The sequence below is a fragment of the Zeus faber genome (assembly GCF_960531495.2).
Source record: "Zeus faber genome assembly, chromosome: 1".
Taxonomy (NCBI): domain Eukaryota; kingdom Metazoa; phylum Chordata; class Actinopteri; order Zeiformes; family Zeidae; genus Zeus; species Zeus faber.
The window spans coordinates 39503658-39526745 of NC_137193.1; the positions used below are offsets into that span (position 1 = coordinate 39503658).

Below are 23088 nucleotides of genomic sequence, written 5' to 3' on the forward strand. Positions count from 1 at the left end.
GGAAGACTCAAGTATTGATGGATGGAGTTATGTCGTTGATAAAAGTAGCCCATATTACATTTCATGAATCAACATTGTTTTTGGATGTTGCCAATAGTTTTTCAATTGAGATGTATTCTATTAATAAATGTAACTATTGGGATGTTGTGAAATTATCCCTGTTTTTCCAAATGAGTTTTATTACTTTCTTGGCAATTGTTAAGGCAATCAAAATGTGTTGGTGGTGTTTGAGTGGTGCTGAAGAGAGGTCACCGAGGAGACATACTGTCGATGGGGAAACTGGATACTTCTTGGTGATGTCAGTCCAGAATGTTTGCACAAGTGGGCAGAGCCAGATGGCATGAAAGTAGTCATCTCTGGTATTGAGGGAACAATGAGAGCAAGCATCTTTATCCCGGAATCCCATTTTGAACATTTTGTGTTGGGTGATATGAGCTCGGTGCCAAATCTTATATTGCATGAGTTCCAATTTGGAATTGCGGGTCAAAGAAAACACGAGAGAGAGAGAGAGAGAGAGAGAGAGAGAGATGAGAGAGAGAGAGAGAGAGAGAGAGAGGAGAGAGAGAGAGAGAGAGAGAGAGAGAGAGAGAGAGAGAGAGAGAGAGAGAGAGAGAGAGAGAGAGAGAGAGAGAGAGAGAGAGAGAGAGAGAGAGAGAGAGATGAGAGAGAGAGAGAGAGGAGAGAGAGGAGAGAGAGGAGAGCTCACCTCTGGCTGGATTGGGGCTTTGAACACAGGAGCATCCATTAGAGTAATCTGGCCCTGAAAGAAGTAAAACACAGCAGTGTTGCGGGATAAAACTGAGTCTTTAACCGGATCACAGTGGTCAAAACAGGCAGCTATTGAACCATCACATTACGCCAGCAGTGTCCAACACGCAGCCTAGGGGGGGGCCAGCTTGAATGATGCTTAATAAATAAACACCAAAATGTATTCCCAATCCAGTTAACATCTGCACCATGTTCAGTGGCTTCCGTTATTTCTCCACTTCAAGAGACGATAAACAACTTGTTGTGAGCTGGATGGTGAGCGTGGTTTGGACCAGCTGGATCTGCTTGATCAGTCAATAGATATGAACTTTGTTAACTTCTGAGTAAACCACGCTGGCTATGCGCATGCAGACATAGTTTTTATCCTGTCTACTGTTGTTTTATATATTTGTTTTGCACAAATAAACTGAAGCTTCATCTTCTTCAGAAGCGCACCACACACCACTGTGTGCTACGAGTTACAGCAGCTCAAAGATTTTTCAGACGCCTTTGAACACAACTAAACCTCAGTATTTTAACCTCCCTGAGCGGTGATGTTGACAAAACTAAGAATGTCACAAACTTGTCAGTCAGCTATTTTGTCATTTATTGAACTTCGACAGGGGTATTACGATATGTTCCTGTCAAAGTTAAAAATTCATTTTAAAATGTAGTTGATAGAGCAGGAGGTTTTTAAATATGAGATGAGAGCGTTCCAGAGAGGAAAGAGAGACTAGGCTAGCAAGGACAGAGGACGCCCCCTAGTGTTTGCGTGTGAGGATAAGAAATTAAGCAGCACACTGGATGAGCATTAAACTGATTTAAATAAAAGTAATAAAACGTAACATCATAAGAAGTTTACATTAAAAATGTTGTTGTTTGCATCTTATCTAAATCATCATAACGACCCGGAGCGCTGTAATCCTAGTTTAGAAGAACTGTTTATTTTGCCACAGCCTTCATGGAAACTCCGGCTCAGCGCCATTCGGGAAGATCTAGAGTCTACTTGTTTCTGCCAAGTGTCATCAATTATTACTGATCCACGCTGACCTTGTTTCTCCTCCATCATTTCAGCTTCAACACCCCGCCTATGAAACTACTGCGCTCCAGCACAAGCAGCACACCCACCTCTTCTCTGCCTCCTGGGGCCTCGCACTGGCTACAGAGAACCGGGTTCCCATTTGGAGCCAGTGCCAAACTGCGGAAGTCACTGGAATTTATAAGGGGCTGCGTTAAAGACTTCTCCCCCAGTCAATGCTTCTGGAGTACCGACGTACCCGGTGTGCTGTCAAATAACAACTAAGGAAGTCATTGGATACTGTTGGTTCTGGTCATGCTGTATCCGCTTGGGGAAAATTTACATAATTTTGGCAAAAATAAAAATACCTTATTTTTTTCCTTTTTTTAAACAGGATGACCGCAACCATAAAACACATGCTAAAACTTTTAAAACTGTCAAAGTATTATCCCTGATCATTTATGCAGAAAAAAACTAATAAGGAGAAACAACAGCATCAGAATCAGTAAAAGGAAAGTTTATTTGTAGCGCACATTTCATACACAAGGGCAAACAAAAGTGCTTTAGATAAGCTATGAATGGCATGAAATAAAAATATTAAACTCAGTTTAAGGTTATCACTTCAGAATGAGAAATTGAAGGATCACAATCCCTTCTTCAAAAATGATTTTCAGAATTCCATTACTTGTCTTTGTCTACTCCCAATGTAATCCTCAGCCTGTCAACATCCTCTTCTAAGACTCCCCCTCTGACTCCCCCTCAAACCGTAGCTGATGTCACAATCACCAACGTAGCAAAACGGCAATTCAGAAAAACAGAACAGATCCTGTGTTTTGAATCTCAATCCTTCAGATGCTAACAATACATAGCCAAAAGGGCTGAAGTGGGTGTTCAGCAAACTTACTGCATATTCTTCGGGAGTGACCTTCAGCACGTCAAACACAACTGCATCGAAACTCTTCTTCAGCTCGAAGGAGCTCTTATCGCTGAGGGACTCAGAGCTGCTGCTCTTCTGGGGGAATAAAAGGCACAAAGAAATGAGGCAGAGCGACTGAGTCGGGACAAGAGGATGTGGGTCAATAAGGCCTTGGCTCCATTATGAGGGCTTACTTCAAAACAGTGAATGGAAGACTTTAGGCCAAACAACTCTGGCAAATAATAATTTAGGTTCTTGCATGCACGCATGGAGCTGAATTATGATTAGATATAAAATTGCATTGCCTTATAATGATCACAATATCAGACCTGAGGGAGATTTTAAGGGAGTTTTATCCAATTTTGGTCTGATTCTCTGGCAAAAAGGGAAAGAGGGTGAAGAAGTGGGTGGGACCTTTACCTCAGAGAGTGTGGCAGCCGCTGTGCTGGCACCTGATTGGCCATTGGGGACATCCATCATTCCCACACCATCTAGCTCTAGCAAAGGAGACCTCTCATCCTCAGCTTCAGCAAAGCCTGCCTGGCCCTCTGGACACAGACACACAGACAGACAATTAATATTGTAACTTTGTCAAACACAACAGGGGTCTGCAGCGCCACCTAGTGGTGAAAAAGGGACGAGCCGTTTGATGAGGATAGGTAAAGTCTAGTACATTTGATTTGTGACTCAGATGAGCTTCAAGGTAGATTACAGTAAAATCTCCTGTGAGGAATGATAGCAAAGTGGCTGCATTTCTCAGAATAAAGTCTGAATAACTGATGAGCTCGGTTGCCTCTTTCCCCGAAGACCTACATCCAATCCGATTGTTTTTAAGAAAAAAAATACCTGCTGTTTTACATTTTCTTGGTAATGGCAAATTGTACAGTCTGTATTCTGTAAATTAATCGATGAAAGGAAAACTCACAATATTTTTCACGTAATCCTTCGTGATAATTGGTAGTCAACCCGAGTGATTGGAATCAGATTTGATCCAGTATTGATTGTTTTATCCTCAGTCGACAGCCGGGGGATTCACGCTCACTGAAGAACCATTCTCTCAATGCTCGATCAATTTTTAATAGATTCAGAATGTAAAAGACTCCCAATGGTTGAAAAATAAGGTTTCAAATAAAAAATACTGGAGTTTTCTGATAATCATTCTTCTCACTTGTTGTCTCATAACATTTGACATACAAATGCATCAAATTTCAGCTGAAACCAAAACCTGAACAAACTCCTAATGAGGCATATAGTGAAATGTCAACTTGCTGTCCCAGCAGGGAAATGCCGACATTTATACACCAGTCCACAGGGTGGAAGATGGAGCAGATGGCTTTAGGTCTCGTATTAGAGACAGAGCCTTTGGAAATTGGATTGCGGGAGAAGGTAGCAGTCTGTGTCAGTCACGTCACACCTCAGACCAGTTCTCACTCACACACACACACACACACACACACACACACACACACACACACACACACACACACACACACACACACACACACACACACACACACACACACACACACACACACACACACACACACACACACACACACACACACACACACACACACTTTGCCAAAGATAAATTGAAAACAAACTGAAAGTGGTTGCATGTTGCCCACATCTTTTACAGGTAAAACTCACTTGACTAAAGACAAATTAAAGGCTTTTTAATGACCAACGAGCAGAGCCTTCGAACTGATGGCAAGTTTTGTTTAAATTTTCACATTTTAATAATATGTCCTGGAAAGTATAAAAGGCAGCTCTTCTGCCTCCTTTACTCCAGTTGGACTTGTGTGTCAGAGAGACACTAATGAAGAATGAAAAGCTGCGTAAGGCGCTGATGAGGTGGTAAAGTCCAGTACATTTGGACTGCTGGACAGTAAAATTAATAACCATTAAACCAGGTATCAGAATATAGAATAAAAGTCAGAATATTCTCCACCCGTGATTTTTATTTGAACACTCCTCATCCTCAAGACCGAGACGGAGAGAATGAAGACGGAAAAAGGAAGATATTTAAGATGGTAGCATATTGCACATGAAGAAAACTAGACTAGTACAATAATGTCTTGAACAGTGTTCCGAACTTGAAACACTGTATTTTTTCTTCACTTCTTCTAAAACTGATCTATTTCTGTTTGATCGTCGTTATTTCAGAGAAAGTCACGCACTGAATCCAATGCTCAACCTGGTCAAACAGCTTCAGGGATGAACCACAAACTATTCACATGATCACTGATAAAACGTGATAATGGCATAAGATACAATTTCTGCAGGGAATGATGCTTTAAATCCACGGACGCTTCCAGGAGCTTATCAGGACATGAATCTGCCAGTTGGTCTGCTGAGGGGGCAGAAACCATAATCAGGTCCAACAGTCTTGGCACCTCCAAGGTCGAGTATGGTCCAACTGCTATAAATTTTGGATGGATTCTGGCGCTCCATATGTAGAAGTTTATTGGCACCACCATGGACATCCGTGGAAATTGGCGAGAAAGAAAGGGACAGTAAAGACATGTTCTTTGTTTTTTTGTGCTATGATGGTTAAAATGAACTGACTGTATAACTTTGTGTGTTAGTTATCAATTCATTATCTTCAGTTGTGACACATTCACAATTGTCACAGCACACAGCTTGGCCGGTCTGTTCAAATCGAGCATGTCAACATTAAGCACCGCTTCCTCTGCAGAGGTCGCCATATTTGGAACCAATGCCGATAATAGCAGACGGCCATCTTAATCGACAGGTTCGAGCCTGTCCTCTTATTAAGTCATGCATTCATATTTAGAGGTCAGCCCTTAGATGGGCCTTGCACTTTAGTCTCAGGCTTCTAGGATGGTTCTAGTTAGGATCATTGCTTTTCTTTTTATTTAATCATCATACTATACTTGCGTTACAATCATGTGCCTTAATTGAGCAATCAATGGGCATCAAGAGAGACTTCCACCTGACAGAGCACATAGGACAACTGTACCTGTTCCATCTGTCCATACAGAGGTGGGTGTTGCGTTTGGAACATGAACAGTCTTCCTGAATTGTAGTCAGTTGTAACAAGAACAATTTGAAATTACAGTGACAGGTATTACTTTTTTTTTTTTTACTATTAATCTGTATTATGTTTTAAAATAATTAGGTTAAAGTATTACCAGAAGAAAGCGGCACAGCGCCACGCAGCTAGGGTTGCCACCCATCAATATGGGATCTTATAATAGGGGATTGTCCTGTATTGGAAAATAAAATGCGCTGTCTCGAACTGAATCAATAAGGGACGTGATTTGCTCTGTAATTTCGTGCACACCCTACTCTAATGCATACACTACATTTTCACATGCTTGAAATGACCTGAGAAATCATAAAACCAAAAGAGTTCCACGAGACAGTGGAGAAGTGTTAAATCAGAATGACGGGCAAGTTGTTTGTCACTACACGTCATCGCTACAGAGACAGATACGCGATATTTAAAAATGTCGGCGAATACATCGAGCTCAAGTCGGCCCTTAAAAGGAAGTGGAAGAAAAACACAGGCCCACAGGTCAGTCCTGTCAGTGGGAACGAGTACAAGGCAAACTGCACAGTTTGCCATAGAGTATATTCTGTCTCCCATGGTAGTGATCGACCTGAAGCAACATTGAGCAGGGGACTACAATGTCCGAGCAGCGCAAGGGCAGAGGACGCAGAGCGGAATCGCTCAATTCATGACACCCCAGGAACTGCACTGTTGTTATTAGATCATACTGTGTTTAGAGTCAATATCGTGCCATTCTCCAGATGATGTAAGCAGAAGAACCCACCCACCACCAACCCCCCCGTTCGGATCTTCGTGCAAGGAGTGTAGCTGCTGCATACTAATTTCTGCTTTATTTATTATTCCTTTCTAAATACATGGAGTATTAACGTAAAAAAAAGCCCAATTACTGTTAAGTCTGCAGCCTCGTCCACCGTCGTGGGTACGTGCTGTAAAACTGCAGCGTCATTGTGTCGTTATGTCACGTCCTGCTTCCTGCATGCTCCACCCGGGCTCTGCCCCTCGTCTTAAGCAAACTGATTAGCGTAGAGTAAACGCTTCTGACACAGATAATTGCCGGTTGTTTGCTGCATGTTTAAAAGGGTAACTCCGGACAATGTCTGGATAATCAGGTCCGGACATTTTCCAGACATTGTCCGGAGTGCATGTGTGAAAGCAGCTTAAGACACACATTCGGGTCGTTGAGGAAGAGTGATCGAGTGCAGATTCACAGAACTCCTTTTCACGTACTATAATGACTATAGAGCTCAACAGTTGCCGCCCACTTTTAGAACAGCTCCGTTTCCAGAAGCGAATTTCCCATTCATTCACTCCATTGACGTTTCAGTAAACCCTCATAAAATAGAAAATAATAGAATATCTTTTTATTGTCATTGTAAAAGTACAATGCAACAAGTTTTGTCTTGTGCATTTGACCCATCCTAAACCTAGGAGCAGTGGGCGGCTGCAGTGCATCGCCCGGAGACCAACTCCAGCTCTTTTGCCAGTGCTTTGGTCAGGGGCACTGACAGGAGTATTAGCCCTCACATATACACTACTCACAAAAAGTTAGGGATATTTGGCTTTCAAGTGAAATTTATGGAAATTGTAAAAGGTTCACACTACAGTGATATTATATCATGAAAGTAGGGCATTTAAGTAGAAGCATGCAATAGTGATTACCTCATATTAAACAATTTATTGAAACAAAAGCCAACAACAGTGGTGGATATACCACAACAAAAAATGTCAATGTCTCAATAACTTGTCATGTGCCCTTGAGCATCAATTACAGCTTGACAACCACTTCTCATGCTGTTCACAAGTCGACTTATTGTCTGCTGAGGCCTGGCCCCCCACTCTTCTTGAAGGGCGGCACTCAGGTCATTGAGGTTCTGGGGTACAGAGTTACAAGCCTCTACACAGCGACTTAGCTGATCCCATAGGTTTTCTATGGGATTCAGGTCTGGAGAAAGTGCAGGCCGCTCCATTTGAGGTGCCCCAGTCTCCAGCAGCCGTTCCCTAATGATGCGACCTCCATGAGCTGGAGCATTGTCGTCCATGAAGATGAAATGAGGCCTGTGTTGTTCATGCAGGGGCACAATGACTGGGTTGATGATGTTATTCAGGTAGTATGGGCTTGTCACTGTACCATTCACAAAGTGTAGGGCAGTTCTGTATTGACTAGACACATCTGCCCACACTGTAACACCACCACCACCAAAGGCTCGTCTGGTGACAACAGTGGCTGATGCATAGCGCTCTCCTTGACGTCTCCAACATCGTTGGCAACCATCATTTCTGCTCAACGTGAATCGACTTTCATCAGAGAACAGCACTGAGGCCACTGGTCCCTCGTTCAGCGTAAATGCTCCCTGGTCCGTGCAAGACGATGATGCCTGTGCCTGGTGGTGTGGTCAGGTATCCTTGCAGGTCGTCTAGCAGGCAGACCACGCTGATGTAAACAGTTTTGAATGGTCTGACGTGACACTTGGATGCCTCTCACCTCCCTTAAATGTGCCTGGAGTTGAGTGGCATTCATCATCCGGTTCCGCAGGGCACTGTTCACAATGAAGCGCTCATCAGTGTGGGATGTGGCCAAAGGACGTCCACTTCTATGCCTTTCTGTGACTCTTCCAGTCTCTCTGTTGCAACCTGCTGATGACGCTCTGTGACACTCTAAGCTCAGTGGCCACTTCCCTCTGAGAACATCCTGTTTGAAGCCTCACAATGGTGAGGTACTGTTGATCAGTTGTTAGGTGTCGTCTTGGTCTCATGATGTCAAAATGTGAACAGCATGATGAAGAGGACTGTTTAAATACCAATTCTAATTGAACCAGGAAATGTATTGGTCCATTCATGGATCAAGCACCTGTTGTGAATTTGGCCGTTCAGCTCCTTGTTAGAGAACAGCAAGTTGTGCAAAAAGTACTGAGACATTGAACAGTTGGACATGTGCATTCAAAAGTTTAGAGAAGGTCAAATTAAGTTCAACTGTAAAGGTTATTGTGCATTTTAGGTTCATCCTGAAATTTCACCCGAAAGCCGAATATTCCTAACTTTTTGTGAGTAGTGTATGTATTTGATGATGGGAGGAAACCGGAGGACCCAGAGGAAACCCACACAAACACTAGGAGAACATGCAAACTGCACACAGAATGGACCTGGGACGGCTGGGGTAGGAACCAAGGACCTTTTTGCTGTGAGGCAACAGTGCAAACCACTGAGTCCAGCGTGCCACATTTAGAGTATTTAAGCCTGGAACCAAGCCAACCAATTACAGTATAAGATGAATTTTGACAATAAACATTTGATTTGGTGCAAAACGAATTGGGAATGGAAAAAAGGCTATGGTACAAGACTGTGTACATAATTATTTTAAGAGTGATGGAACTACTCATCCCATAAACTATTGCAAATGATAGCATTCCAACGACTTCCAACCTAACGATAGTTTAACTTCTTCTTCTTGAATTTAACCGTCGTCATTATGATAGTGTTTATAGCGTTAATAGTGTTGAAGTCATTGTTGCTCCGTGGTCAACATAACGTAAATGATCGTAGAGTTCTATGGTGGCAGTGACTCACTCGGCGACAATGACGTAAAAGCGTCGTAAAACAACGTAAAACGTAACCGTGGGCGTGGTAAGCATTGCATGGTAACAGTGAGCTCCATGAATCAGAGACGTCGCTGTTACACTTTTCCATGACGTCGCAATTAAAAAAAACATTCTCAAAACAAGGTTGATATCATACAGGCTTGTGGCTTCTACACGCGCATATACCATCGTTTCACAACCTCATAGCTCATGGTACATCTACCTTGGACGTTTACCATATTATGGCTAATTATCAAAACCTTGATTCAGAATATGAATGGGGTTTTGACTTCCGGAAACGGAGCGGTCACTGTTGAGCTCTATAGTCGTAACAGTACGTGAAAAGGAGTTCTGTGAATCTTCACCCGATTACTCTACCTCAATGACCCGGATGTGCGTCTCGGTAATCGGAAATTGAATTGCAAGAACTGAGGGGCCGGTAGCAAGTATTGTTTGTGTGATAGAGACAGTCAATGGGGGGCGGGGGGCCTGTTGCTGAGGCCCACTGCCATGGGGTAGAAACTGTTCTTGTGGCGCAAGATTTTGGTCCTGATAGACCACAACCATTTGCCAGATGGCAGATTCAGTTTGTAGTGATAAATATACACTCACCGGCCACTTTATTAGGTACACGTGTTCAATTGCTTGTTAACACAAATAGCTAATCAGCCAATCACATGGCAGCAACACATTGCATTTAGGCATGTAGACATGGTGACGATGACTTGCTGAAGTTCAAACTGAGCATCAGAATGTGGAAGAAAGGGGATTTAAGTGACTTTGAACGTGGCATGGTTGTTGGTGCCAGACGGGCTGGTCTGAGTATTTCAGAAACTGCTGACCTACTGGGATTTCCACGCACAGCCATCTCTAGGGTTTATAGAGAATGGTCCGAAAAAGAGAAAATATCCAGTGAGCGGCAGTTGTGTGGACAAAAATACTTTGTTGATGTAAGAGGTCAGAAGAGAATGGGCAGACTGGTTCGAGACAATAGAAAGGCAACAGTAACTCAAATAACCACTCGTTACAACCAAGGTATGCAGAATACCATCTCTGAATGCACGACACATCGAACCTTGAAGCAGATGGGCTACAGCAGCAGAAGACCACATGGGTGCCACTCTTGTCAGTTAAGTACAGGAAACTGAGGCTACAATTGGCACAGGCTCACCAAAAATGGACAATAGAAGACTGGAAAACTGTTGCCTGGTCTGATGAGTCTCGATTTCAGCTGCAACATTCAGATGGTAGGGCCAGAATTTGGCGTAAACAACATGAAAGCATGGATCCATCCTGCCTTGTATCAACGGTTCAGGCTGGTGGTGGTGGTGGTGGTGGTGGTGGTGGATATTTTCTTGGCATACTTTGGTCCCCTTAGTACCAATTGAGCATCATTGAAACACCACAGCAAGAGTATTGAGATGCGGCATGAGTATTGTTGCTGACCATGTCCATTCCTTTATGAGCACAGTGTACCCATCTTCTGATGGCTACTTCCAGCAGCATAATGCACCATGTCACAAAGCTCAAATCATCTCAAACTGGTTTCTTGAACATGACAATGAGTTTCAGATCTCAATCCAATACGGCACCTTTGGGATGTGGTGGAACGGGAGATTCGCATTATGGATGTGCAGCCGACAAATCTGCAGCAACTGCGTGTTGCTATCATGTCAATATGGACCAAAATCTGTGAGGAATGTTTCCAACACCTTGTTGAAGCTATGCCACGAAGAATTAAGGCAGTTCTGAAGGCAAAAGGGGGTCCAACCCGGTACTAGCAAGGTGTACCTAATAAAGTGGCCGATGAGTGTATTTGTCCATAGGAAACACGGTTGTTGAAACAAATTATTTTACAAAACGGTCACGATCAGCTCAAATAACTGATCAGGCGATTGTTATAATTGTGACAATTCTAATGAAACTGATGCTAGCACAGAAGAGGCTGCTGCATCCACAGCTACCTTCCCTTTGTTGGTACTTCTCTGAAAACAAACTGCAAAAATAACAAAAAAAACATGCAACAATTTTCTTGTGATTGCTTCTATGTTGGGGGGGGGTCTCACAGTTAAAATACTTTCTGGCGCTTTCTCCTGTCTGTAGAGACATGGTGAATAGTGGGCATGTAAAATAAAAGAGGTTCTCCTAATATGTGGTTCCTACAGCTTAAGGCAAGTTAGATTTAAGACTAAGACCTTTTTAATGCCACTCAGAATTACATTTAAGACCAACTTTACAATAACCAAAATTGAAGAAAAAACAACATTAATTGACTTCGGGTTAGGGACAATTTTGCTCAAATGTTTATTGCAACGTAAAACAATTTTTTTTTGGTCCAGAGAAAAGTGAGATGATCTACTTCAAACATGTAACATTTTCTAGTGTCGAAGACATGTGAAGCAATAACATAAAAATCATGAATCATCAGTAAAAAGGCACAAATAGCTATTCTACTGCCTTCATATGGTATTTTGTCTTTTAGTGAAGCATCACATCATAGGATAACACGCTTGGGTATGGAAGAGTGTGGGCATTGCCCTTAAAACCTCCCGCTGCCACATGGTGAAACCCGCTGTGCAACCATCATGTAAGGAGGTGTGGAGGCCACCGATTCCCACCACCATCAGCTGAGCCCCCACACTACACTGCCTGTTCTTGCTGCAGTAGCTCCAGGAATCTCCATCTGGACGTGATCTTCGCACCAACCGCGGACATGCAGGTCCAGTTGTTTGTTTTTGTGGTTTGATTGAGGCTCCGCAACAAGCCGATCTGAGATGTAGAGGGCTAATCCAAACTTGCGGATGTTGGCTGTCTTGTTGGAACGGCATGTAAACGTGTGGGCAATTTCAGAGTCCGGGGAGATTGTGTGGGATACGTCTCCTAGTCCCTCAGAACAGAACTGGGAAATACCCGGCGCCTGTTGTCGGGTTGACATGGCAGTTTAGTGTTTCTCACTCTTCATGTGGGATTCCACTGCCTAGTTGAAACTCACCGTGCAGAGTTTGACACACTTCCTGCACAAAATACACCGTGCCTTATTAACATGGCCTGGTACCGGTTTCAGGCATACCGCCAACTCTTAATAGCCAATTATCATTAAATTTGCACTTCCCCATGGCCTCGCTAGCTGTGCATCTACTCTGAGCATCCCGGTCGCAAACAAAATAACAGCGTAGTTGGTTCCGCTGGTTTGCCTGACGTCAATCCGGGAGGCATGTTTAAGACATTTTAATACGAATTAAGGCCTTATTTTTGGATTTCTGAATTCAACGCCTTTTAAGACTTTTAAAGGATCTGCAAGAACCCTGTAGCATTCTATATGTGCTACTGGAATTCTCTGCTTGGAATCAGATAACACTGAAAGAAATGTTACCGCGCAACCCTTCATGCATTGAGCCACACGTCCACCTCCACAAGCACACCCTTTGGAACAGACAAGGAGCTTACCAGTTGTGTGTCAGATGCACATCGTGCTTCAGGGTGTGTTGGGCTGCCTGGTGGTGTGGCTCTCAACAGTCTGTGTGAGGAAGAGAGGGAGAAATGGTGTGATTCATCAGAGCACATAAAAAGTCAAACCCACGCACATATAGGAAACGCTGCTACAGCCAAAAATCCAATACTTATAAATAGTATTTATATTGTATTTCTGAACATACCTTCTTATTTGGTTTTGTTTTACACAAACTAGCTGCTAGGTGGGAGCCAGGCCTGTGGGGCGACTACAACAGCTATAGGATCTTTAGCTTTGTGAAATAGAAGTGTCTAAAAAGTGGTTCTTCGATCACTTTGTGACTCACTTCTGGCACCGTTTGACTGTAAACAATAAACAATAAACCAGAGTGAAGACACTTAAAGCTGAACATCCAGCGATTCCTCTGGAAAACAGACCACACGCAGTGTTGGTAACAGACTGCTCAAGGCTGAGTAATAACTTTCATCAAGTGGTCAAACTGCTGAGACAAAGGACGATATAAGACGTTTAAGAAGTGAACAAAAACTTGTTGGCGGGGTCTGATGAAAAACTGGCATTTCAACTGGTTTCAACAGTCTGGTCAACTTAGTATTCTTATCTCAATAAACCACCATTTGGCTGGTCAACCATTTCACCATTCCCGATTATTTGATTGAGCACATCCAGTGCCTATTGCTGTGCCACCGTTCATAAATCTTGATACAAAGCCAAAGAACAGATACTCTTGGATCGCTACATCTTCTACATCCAATTTAGGAGACACTTGTGGGCCAAAGCTACGGGGGCTACGTTTACACATTTTTGTGCCTTCTTGGATGCCATTTTCACAGCGGCCACTAGATGTCTCACTTAGATCAGAGATAACCCCCCCCTGTCAGGGGACAGTGGGACTTGAGAACAGGGCAGAGTAGGGAGAAATGCTGGATGGTAAGATAGTTGAAGGCCTTTCACTAGAGTTATGGCTAACAAAATTAAAACAAAGCTCCTCAAGTCATTTAGTTCATTACCATGGTGGTATGAAATGCAAAGGGAGAATTACCAGTTCCCTTTAGTCAACATAAGGCAAACCTAGCCTAAATAAGCCTTTGGAAAGACTCAAACAGAACTTCACCAAGATCAGTTTGAAAGCCAAACAAGCAGGAAATCTGATGGTAAAACCCCAAACCCAACTGCAGTTTACAGTAAACCAGAGGCTGCTTTTCTCACGCAGAGGTCAAGTTTATTACGCGTCATCTGCATTCGGTGTATGAAGACAACGAGCGTCCTGCACCACGATCAATCAGTGGTGATCAGTCAGCATCTGTTGTCTGCTGGTAGTCTGGCCCAGGAATGAGCCAGGACCTCATACATCTTTGTCATCTTAGGTCTTCTGCTTCCTCGTCTGGAACCTCCACACCTCCAGGTATAATAAACTAAAGCAACATCCTGTGAGTTTCTCAGAAAAACACACCCTGTTGCTGGTAAGTCAAAACTATTAGAATTTAAAAACCAATAGACCGAGGTGAGCGCCCTGCCACAGTTCCTCTTAGGCTTGGTTCAAACTGGCCATACAGTGTGTACACTCTGCACCCAGAGGGAAGCACGTCTGCTTTGCTGCAGGGGATCTTACAGAAATATACACTTTGGTGACTGCTTCACCACACGTGCTCTGCGCCGCTGGGAGGAAGGGACACACACACGGACACGGACACACGGACACGCGCACGCACAGCACCAGCATGTGAGTGGTGCTAAGGTGTAGCACGCCTTTGAGAACGCTGGGATGGGCTGACAATATGCCTGTGGCTGCCTCATTTGAAGTAAAACAAATATTTAATTATCCAAAAAGGGTGTGAATATTGAAATGTTGAGTTTTAGTCCATTTCAGGGTGGGGTCATTTGAATAGAAATCTTTAGACTGTTTTGTTATTGTTCAACTAATCCAAATTTAAACAAAACACCAGCCCAAATGTGACACATGTTTTCACAGGAATTAACGAGCAAAGTTAGTGAATTTTTTTAATTTTATGTTTGAAATGTGTCTAACTGAACAACTACTGTACCCATATTACATTACTACACATTTATTATATTAATCAAATCATCACTATAGGGCTACTGAAGCGATGTCAAACCGGCTTCTCTGATTATTAGGACAATTTTTAGGGGCAATGAGTTAGAAGGAGAGAATAGCAGATAAATGAGTGACGAGAGACAGGGGTTAAGTATTTGTGTCAGGGCTTGTTGCAGGGGAAGGGCCGTTAAGCTGTATGTGATTCACCAAACTGTGCGGAAGTGAAATTATCCCTATTGGGGATAATTTCCCCAATTTAATTTCCCCAAACGCTGTCTGACATTCACAGACTGAAGTGTAAAAAACACATTGAGACGTTGCCAATGATCGAGCCGTGTGACTGCGTGACACAATGTGTTGGGTGAATGTATGGCAGGGAGGGCTGAGCAACAAGCAACAACCTGTTATTCCTCTAACTACAGGACATGAATGTCATGTGCGATGTCTACGGCAGATATCGCTCGCTGTACAATATAAAGCTTTGGCCACAGATTCACGCACATCCATCTGTACCGTCACAAATTGCAACATTAATTGCTGCTCATTTGCCTGTGACAGTCGTCTAAGGATTGCCGTCTGTACATAATGCAATCGGACAGGTTTCAACTACACAAGTAAATATGAATGTTTGAATGCTTTTATAAAACTGAGGCCGGCGTTGAGCCCTGTAGCCTGGACGCAGTCTGAGACATTTGCCTGCGGGGAGAACTGCCACAGAAAGTGTTCCACCTCAGGTCAACTGTTAATCTCATTTACCTCTTTGTGTTCAGATCTTTCCCTACCAGTCTGTGCTGTTCCTAACAAAGGCCACGGCCAAGAGGAGCACTCTGCACACGCAGTGAAGTGTTTGCCTGCTGGGCAGGTGTCTGTAAGGGCTCCTCTGGTTCCTACTTCCTAGAAGCAGGTTTGCACTAATTGCCTCTCCCTGCTGCAGATGTGTGATCAAGGAAAGGTCACAAGCTGAGTGTCTGTGTAAAGGATTACACATGACAAAGATTCAGTGATCTAAAATGGTGATTCTCAACCTTTTTCCATATCAAGGACCCGCAATTTCATACGCATCAGGCCAGCGACCACATTTGATAAGTTTAGTTTCTGGGACCCCATTCTCAGCAATACAAACCTCAAATGTTTTATTCTTATATATATGATTTAGTTCAAACTTACTTTAATTATGGAGATAACAGTGAAACTATGATCAAAACACTTATATATTCTCAAACGGCTCGTAAATGAAAGAATGCTAAAGTTGATCTATTAATAATTTTGCTTGGGACCCCCTGGAACCTCTCAAATTGATCTAAAAGAGTGTGTATGCAGTGCAATTGGTTTCAGCTGATCAACCTGCAGGGCCCGATCTGTGACACCTTGAAAAGGATGCCGTTTCTCACTCTGTTCACACTGTGTATTAAGTGCACCAGTATACTTCCTTCTCCTTCCTTACAGTCCCAGAAAGACGCACACTCACTCACGTGGAAAAGAAAGTGTCCTGTCCCATTAACAGCCATGCTAATTTGTTATTCAAAGCTCGACGAATTGTCAGAACCAGTTGTGTACCACCACCAGGACACGACTTGAAAGAGCTTTAGTTTGGTGAGCTTCTGGTTTAGCACTGTCCTACGGCCTCCATCTGCTCCTGCCTGCATGCACGTGTGCTGTGTATGCTGTTTTGCCTGCCAGCAGTGCTTAATGCCTCATGCATTTGTAAAGTGTGCCGCAGATGCACCGGGCCACTAAAGTGGGTCAGTGTGTTTAGTTGAGCAGTGAGGGGAATGTGACATTCAGACGACTCTAATCTACTCTCCTTGTGGAAGGCCGGAAACAACCCAACCCCACCAACCCCAAAAGGAATTCAGTCGGAGAGTGATTTTGTCAATTTTTCCCAACAGATTTGCATTACCACTATTATAAATGTTGACATGGGTCTGCTAAGTGGTTATATCGGATTGTCTAGGTTCTGACAGGAAAGGCAAAAAAATCCCATTTTGCCCGTATAAAATGTTTGTTTGGCCATTTCCAAACATTGGATGGGCCGGAAACAATGTTATTGTCTCAGCTTAAATGCTGTATCATCATGGTAAAATACCCACTATTAGGGATGCACAGATACAGTTACTGCTGTTGGATCTGATACTGTGCTCATTATGTACTCATAAAAATACTGATACCATAATCTGATATCAACATAACATGACATACTTGTGATGAGTTGCTGTTTCCAGATTTTTTTTTTTTTTTTTTTTATATATTTTTGGAACGCTAAAAGTTTCATGTTTTATATAATTTAGCTTCAACAAAGTCCTAAATGCATAAACTGCTACAACTAATTAACATAGAGGGCCCTTGAAAATGAACCCCATGTAAAATGTGTTGGTGTCAACACCTCCTTAAAACTTGCGTGATTGTACTGAGTACCCCTATCCACTACTGCCATAATACAGCAGGTTTCATTGTCCTATGAGCAAGTTGGGACCACGTTTGGACATGTATTTCAGCCCCAAGAACAAAAGGAATTCTCAGCAAGGCCCCTTCCAGTAAGGTGTAAGGTCATGCATTCAATGCTGTTGTTTCAATTTCTGAATCGATTATGCAAGCACACTATAAAAAAAGAAAATAACTATTTATTATGTCACATTGTGTTTTGTTCTGTTTTATATACTGAAAACATTAACTAAAATTGCGTAAATAATTAGGCTTTGTGATTTTAAAATAAAAATGGAGAGCAGATTTTAAAACTATATTATAAACATGTAGCGGGCACAGTAAGTTGTCTCGCGGGCTGTAGCTCTCAAGCCGATAGTTTCAGACCCCTATCCTAAGGTCACTGAGGTACCACTCAAGCAAGTGCTCTAATCAAGTATGGTGGGATTCAGCGGTGGGAGTGTCACGACGCCCCCGTGTGAGAACAGGATTGATCTGGAGCTTGGAACGGCCCGCCTAATCGTAAACACTCTATAATGACCTGCAGGTACACACAGTAACACAGCATGTGGCAGCAGGTCTGTCACAGACAGCAGGTCGATACACACTGCTGTCGCTCAGCAGGCTGGCCACACAAGCAGGGCGCTGAGGGGGTGGGTGTGCGCATGGTACGTGTGTACAAGGCTGTCACGATTATTTCAGAATTGCCTGATCGCATTTATTTGAGAAAAAATATGTAAAATTGTTAGATTGCACCATCATGTTTCCATTCAAATTGAAAGGGAAGTTAAACCAATGTTTATAACGCAAGTGTGTGTGTTCATGTGTGTCTGTTGAGAGGGAACATAACTGAACTAACAGCCTCTTCACAATGGCGTGCCGTCGATGCGGTGACTGCTAGAGGTCAGAGGCCAGAACCAGCCAGTTCATGCTAGTTTGTAACAGAGTGGAGAAATTAGGAGAGTGACGGGAAAGAGAGAAGGGGGGAGTCAAACAGTATCTCTTTTGCACAGCAGCCTAATTCTACATTTGCAACCACCACAAACTTTAGAGTGCCAGATAGCTACTGCCTCGGCTGCCTTTGTTTCTTACTGCTAATTCTTCCTCTGTCACCTGGACAACATCTACTGCAAACTCTCTAACAGGTTAGGATGGCTGTTGGCCTCTCCTAAATCCTGGTGGAGTAGTTTCCTAGGTTGAGAAATGCCATAAAATGCTTTTACTTCTAGGCCTAAAATCTGGCCCAGATTTGCGTTGCTCTGAAAACGTTGGAAAGTTAGGACCATTTTCCTACTTGACATTTTCTACAGTGTGTCAACACAAAAAAATCTGCAATTTAAGTCTTATTTCACATCTCAAAGTAATTTGTGAATACAACTTAATTTTACTGAGTACATTTTTCTTTTTCTGAAAATTTTCATTAACTTAATCAGAGCAGGGATATAATCTGAATCATCATTAGGATTTATTTGGACGGGATCTCATAACTCAATTTGATTTCAATAAAATGATAGCACAGCAGCATTAACCATTTAAGAACCGCAATCTCGATTCATACCTCTCTGCGATCTCATTCCTGCAGAACAGCAGTCTTGCTGCATTTGCATTAGGGAGATCAGTTGCATCAAAACAAGTGGTCCCAATTTCTCTCTATTAACCAATGACAACAATGCATTACACCACACTACAAAGGGAAGAGCATATAGAACCAAAATGATATGTGTGATGGGGCTGACAGTTTAGGGCACAAACATGTGCCCTACTTTTGTTTAAAACACCAGTCCATAGTGCCTTTAGACGTTCAAAATGTGACGCAAAAAGCCGCCGTTTACAATGGTGGCGAATGTACAAAATGACACAGCTGGCTAGTTTTGTTGCTCACGTACTTTTAGCCAGGTTTAGTCAAGTCAACAGTATTAGCACAGCTTATACGCCCCCTCTACCTAGGAACTAGCAACGCCTGCATGTGGTGGCCTGAGGAGTGCAGTCCCTGCTTCGGGTGGGGGCACAAACTCTCTGAAGTCCCGACTTTGTAGGCCCGTCCCTCGGTGGGGGACATCACTGCAACAGTAAATGGTCTCTCTTCGTAATGTTCAATCCAGGCTGATCGGCGTATAACATTCCTCTTCATATGTAATTTCTGTTGGCTCCATCCAGCTGGAAGGACAAAATTGGCCGTGTGACTGGTCTTCCAAATTTGTAGAATAGTTTATGATAGAGCAACGGTCTGTTTTGGAAATATTGGCCTTCGCCGTAGGGGGTCCATTGAAACAAGCTGAAGAGGACTCCTTCTTTATTGATATGTGTGCTTGGATGCATGTGCCTTCTTCTTTGGTGTAAACTGACAGCAGCTTTTTCTTCTTGAGGTTTGATGGCGGCTTGCATCCAAATGTAAAATTGTATTGCCGCTGCCCCCCTATGTTGCAAAATGCAGTCACACACTGTTGTGTGTATGACTGACAGCAGCTCTACAACCTGTCCTCCCGCCTCACCTAGAAGGGAGCACCCTTGTCTCAGCCTTATAGGGGGACAATTGTGACATCACAAAGACATCACATGATAATGTGACAGGTTGACTCAGCTACCCTATAGGATGTGTGCGGTTGGCACTGCACGCTCACTGTCATAGCGCTAACTGGCTCAAAGTTCAAACTATTTTAACTCTTGGGCATCGCAGCTCGGCATAAATTTGGAATTTTATTGACAGTGTTGCTGCCAGGTCAACGTTCTCTCCATATGTATGGTTCAATGCTCTGTCTGGCAATTTGGCACCGATCATATGTAAATGCATTAAGTTTAAGACGTTTCCGGATCAAGTCATTTGCCTAAGTTGGCTCATGTCTCACGGCTGAGTTCCGTTGGCTTGCTGACCACAGCTAACAGAAAGACGAAATCCAGTAAGTAGAGAGAATCGCTTGACTCGCCACATGCACTCGCTCTCTTCCCAGAGCAGCAGCTGGTTCCAATGTGGCGCTCTGTCATAACGGCGCTGTCATGATTCCAGCTATTTGTTCAACGCAGTCCAGTTCCACATGATGGAACTGCAGACCAAGGTGTTATGGCATTGGCTTTTTGCAATCAATTAATTAACTGGCATTAAAAGAAAGCATCGGACTACCCGGGGGGGTTGGAAGTTCACTCATTGACTCATATTGCAGACTGATAATCGACATGACAGAAGAGATTACTTTTCTATGACTGACAACACTGAAGTTCAAAATCTCTTTGCATGCAATCATTGCATGCAGTCTCGTTGCACAAATATCTCAATTAATTTGTGACTATAGTGGTATTTAATTGAAGTGGAAAATGGCTGCATAACTGCATAAGAAAGTATTGATATTACAATTTTCATTTTACAAGATTCAGAAATCTAAACAAATCGAATTGTATTGGAGTACAGATTTTTTTTTTTTTTTTTTTAATTTGTTTTTATTCAGGCCAAATCAATACAAACTTGTGTTAAAGAATCAAGAGGTTCAACTATTTATCGCTTAGATACATGCCAAGCAGATCTTGCTGCTTCACATCTGGCTCACCCAAAGACAGCTAATGTTTTAAATCCCATCTCTCAAAGCATGTTAATCACTCAAAAACATAAATGGCCGGTGGGAACAATTAGGTGTTGCGGGTTTGTTTTTTTACAGAATGATCTGCAAGATGGCTGATAGCAAAGCAGCTGATTGTTAGTCCACTCATGTTCAAAAGCCAGTGACAACAGCACAACAAAGTCTCTCTCTCTCTCTCTCTCTCTCTCTCTCTCTCTCTCTCTCTCTCTCTCTCTCTCTCTCTCTCTCTTCTCTCTCTCTCTCTCTCTCTCTCTCTCTCTCTCTCTCTCTCTCTCTCTCTCTCTCTCTCCTCTCTCTCTCTCTCTCTCTCTCTCTCTCTCTCTCTCTCTCTCTCTCTCTCTCTCTCTCTGCAGCTCCAACCTTGAGAGTGTAACTTTGCTTTGTTTTTTTTAGACATCCTCACTCTCTTTCCATCTTTCTAGCCATCTCGCTCTCCATCCTGCACCACTCCCTGGTTAATAATTACGACTCAGGCTGTGCAGGCAGTCTGTTCGGGCACATCCTTGCTCTGCCCCTCTTCCCCCGGCCGACATAGACACACTCGATATGCTCTGCCCTAAAAGACCTAGATTAAGGCCAGGTGGTAATTCAATATAATTGTTTGTCTATGCGCGTATTGTATCTTGATAAATCCAAGACATTGTCAAATCAATACACACTATTTTGTACGCTAATTATTGTGACGTGAACACACATACACAAACCTAAGAACAGGTGGACTGGTGTAGTTGAAGGCAGTTGGCTGTGTTGAGAGAACCAAGCTGGTAGTAGGTGGCCATGTGGCAGCGCCCAGAGAGGTCGAGTGTCACGTTTGGGCGATATATTGGCCTCCGTGCATAAGTCCTGTATGCATAAGTCAGTGGAGAGGTAGAAGATTGTTGACCTAATGCCTCAAAATGTGAGGGGATTTTGCATTAGTGGGTCGGATCTCATGATTCAATTAGATTTCAATTCCAATTAAAGAGTCATAATTCAACATTGATTTAATCCGATGTGTTAACATGTTGAGATTAATGAGAATTTTTAGCAACTTTTCAGTGAAGCATCTGATGTGCATTACAAAAAGTTATTACAGGGATGTTTCCATAGGGAAAGTGGAAATATCATTCAAGTTTTTAAACCCTGCCAAAATATTGAGGTTATATATTTTTCCAAATTAACAGTTTAATTTAATATTTCAGCAAAAACAGATGTTCAATATTCATTTGTTTGAAGATTAACTTTTTGCTGCATTACAGAATATTTGAGTGCTGTGGATATTGTACACAAACAGTAAAATAAAGAATTCCTTTACTATATTGCAGACTTTAAGTCTCAGAGAAGACAACATTTAAGATGTATCACATTATTACACCGACCGATGTCCAAGGTATCAATATATTTCTCCATGTCAGTGCGCCTGTATGTGTGGGTGTGCGCCTGCGGAGTGTGTATGTGGTGTCAGCAGTGTGATTTGTGGCCCACAGGAGAGCAAGCGTGCAGGCAGCCCAGCCAGAGTGCAGCTCTCGTGCTGAGACCGGAGGACTGTGACCTGGTGACAGAGGAGTGGAAAAAAGAGAAGGAGAAAGTGAGAGAGGGAGGAAAGAGAGGAAGGGAGCGAGTGGGAGAGGAGGTGCTGGCAGCTAGCGGCACAGACTATTAGCAAGGAAAGTGCAGGATACACAGTGAATAAGCTGCCATTCAGCAGGAACCTTCGTGTTAAGAGGAAACAGATACGATCGCTATCCCTTCCTCGATGGCTCCCCAAGGGGCGGTACAATGCAAGTCAGACCCACAGTGCTAAAATAATCTCCGAAAGCGAGACGGCAGACCACAGGTCAGGCCTGGAAATAACACTTCCTTTACCATCGAGTCCACTCCTCCTTGGACCTCAATATCCCCTCTTTTATTAGTTAACCCTTGAATACAGCAGGATGCTGAGTTAAACTCCTCGTACGTGAACATGCACATAAACAACAAGTTAAATTCCGAAGTCAGATAGACAGTGGAATCCACCAAGCTATCGGGGAAAAGAGTTTGTGTAAAGAGTTTATACTGTACAGAACTTAGTTCTTGTCTGTGCACTTGAGATCAAGTAACAAAGGAATGTAATATGCAAGAGTGCAAAAGCACCTGTTTTCGTCTCTACAGTTATAGTGAAATATGCATACTGTGTTGATACACTGTATTGTTGGTGCATTTCTGTTTATGAGTAGAAGTAAAAGAAATGTGTCAATCATCATGCTGCTTGATTGAATAAAAAACAGCGTTATTGTCTGCGTCTTTGGTAGTATAAGTCTG

The 23088-nt window shown here is 42.9% G+C and overlaps 1 protein-coding gene across 1 annotated transcript in view; it reads right to left on the reverse strand.

The window, feature by feature from the left end:
- ralgps2 (Ral GEF with PH domain and SH3 binding motif 2) overlaps positions 1 to 23088 on the reverse strand; it is a gene marked incomplete at its 3' end in the record, with an annotated part of 110117 nt that overhangs the window by 67253 nt on the left and 19776 nt on the right. The window contains exons 2-5 of the mRNA XM_080017555.1: positions 12741 to 12810; positions 3102 to 3229; positions 2670 to 2777; positions 707 to 760 (exon numbers count right to left, since the gene is read on the reverse strand). Coding sequence (XP_079873681.1) covers positions 707 to 760; positions 2670 to 2777; positions 3102 to 3161 — 222 coding nt within the window. The 5' untranslated portion in view covers positions 3162 to 3229; positions 12741 to 12810. The remainder of the gene's footprint in view (positions 1 to 706; positions 761 to 2669; positions 2778 to 3101; positions 3230 to 12740; positions 12811 to 23088) is intronic.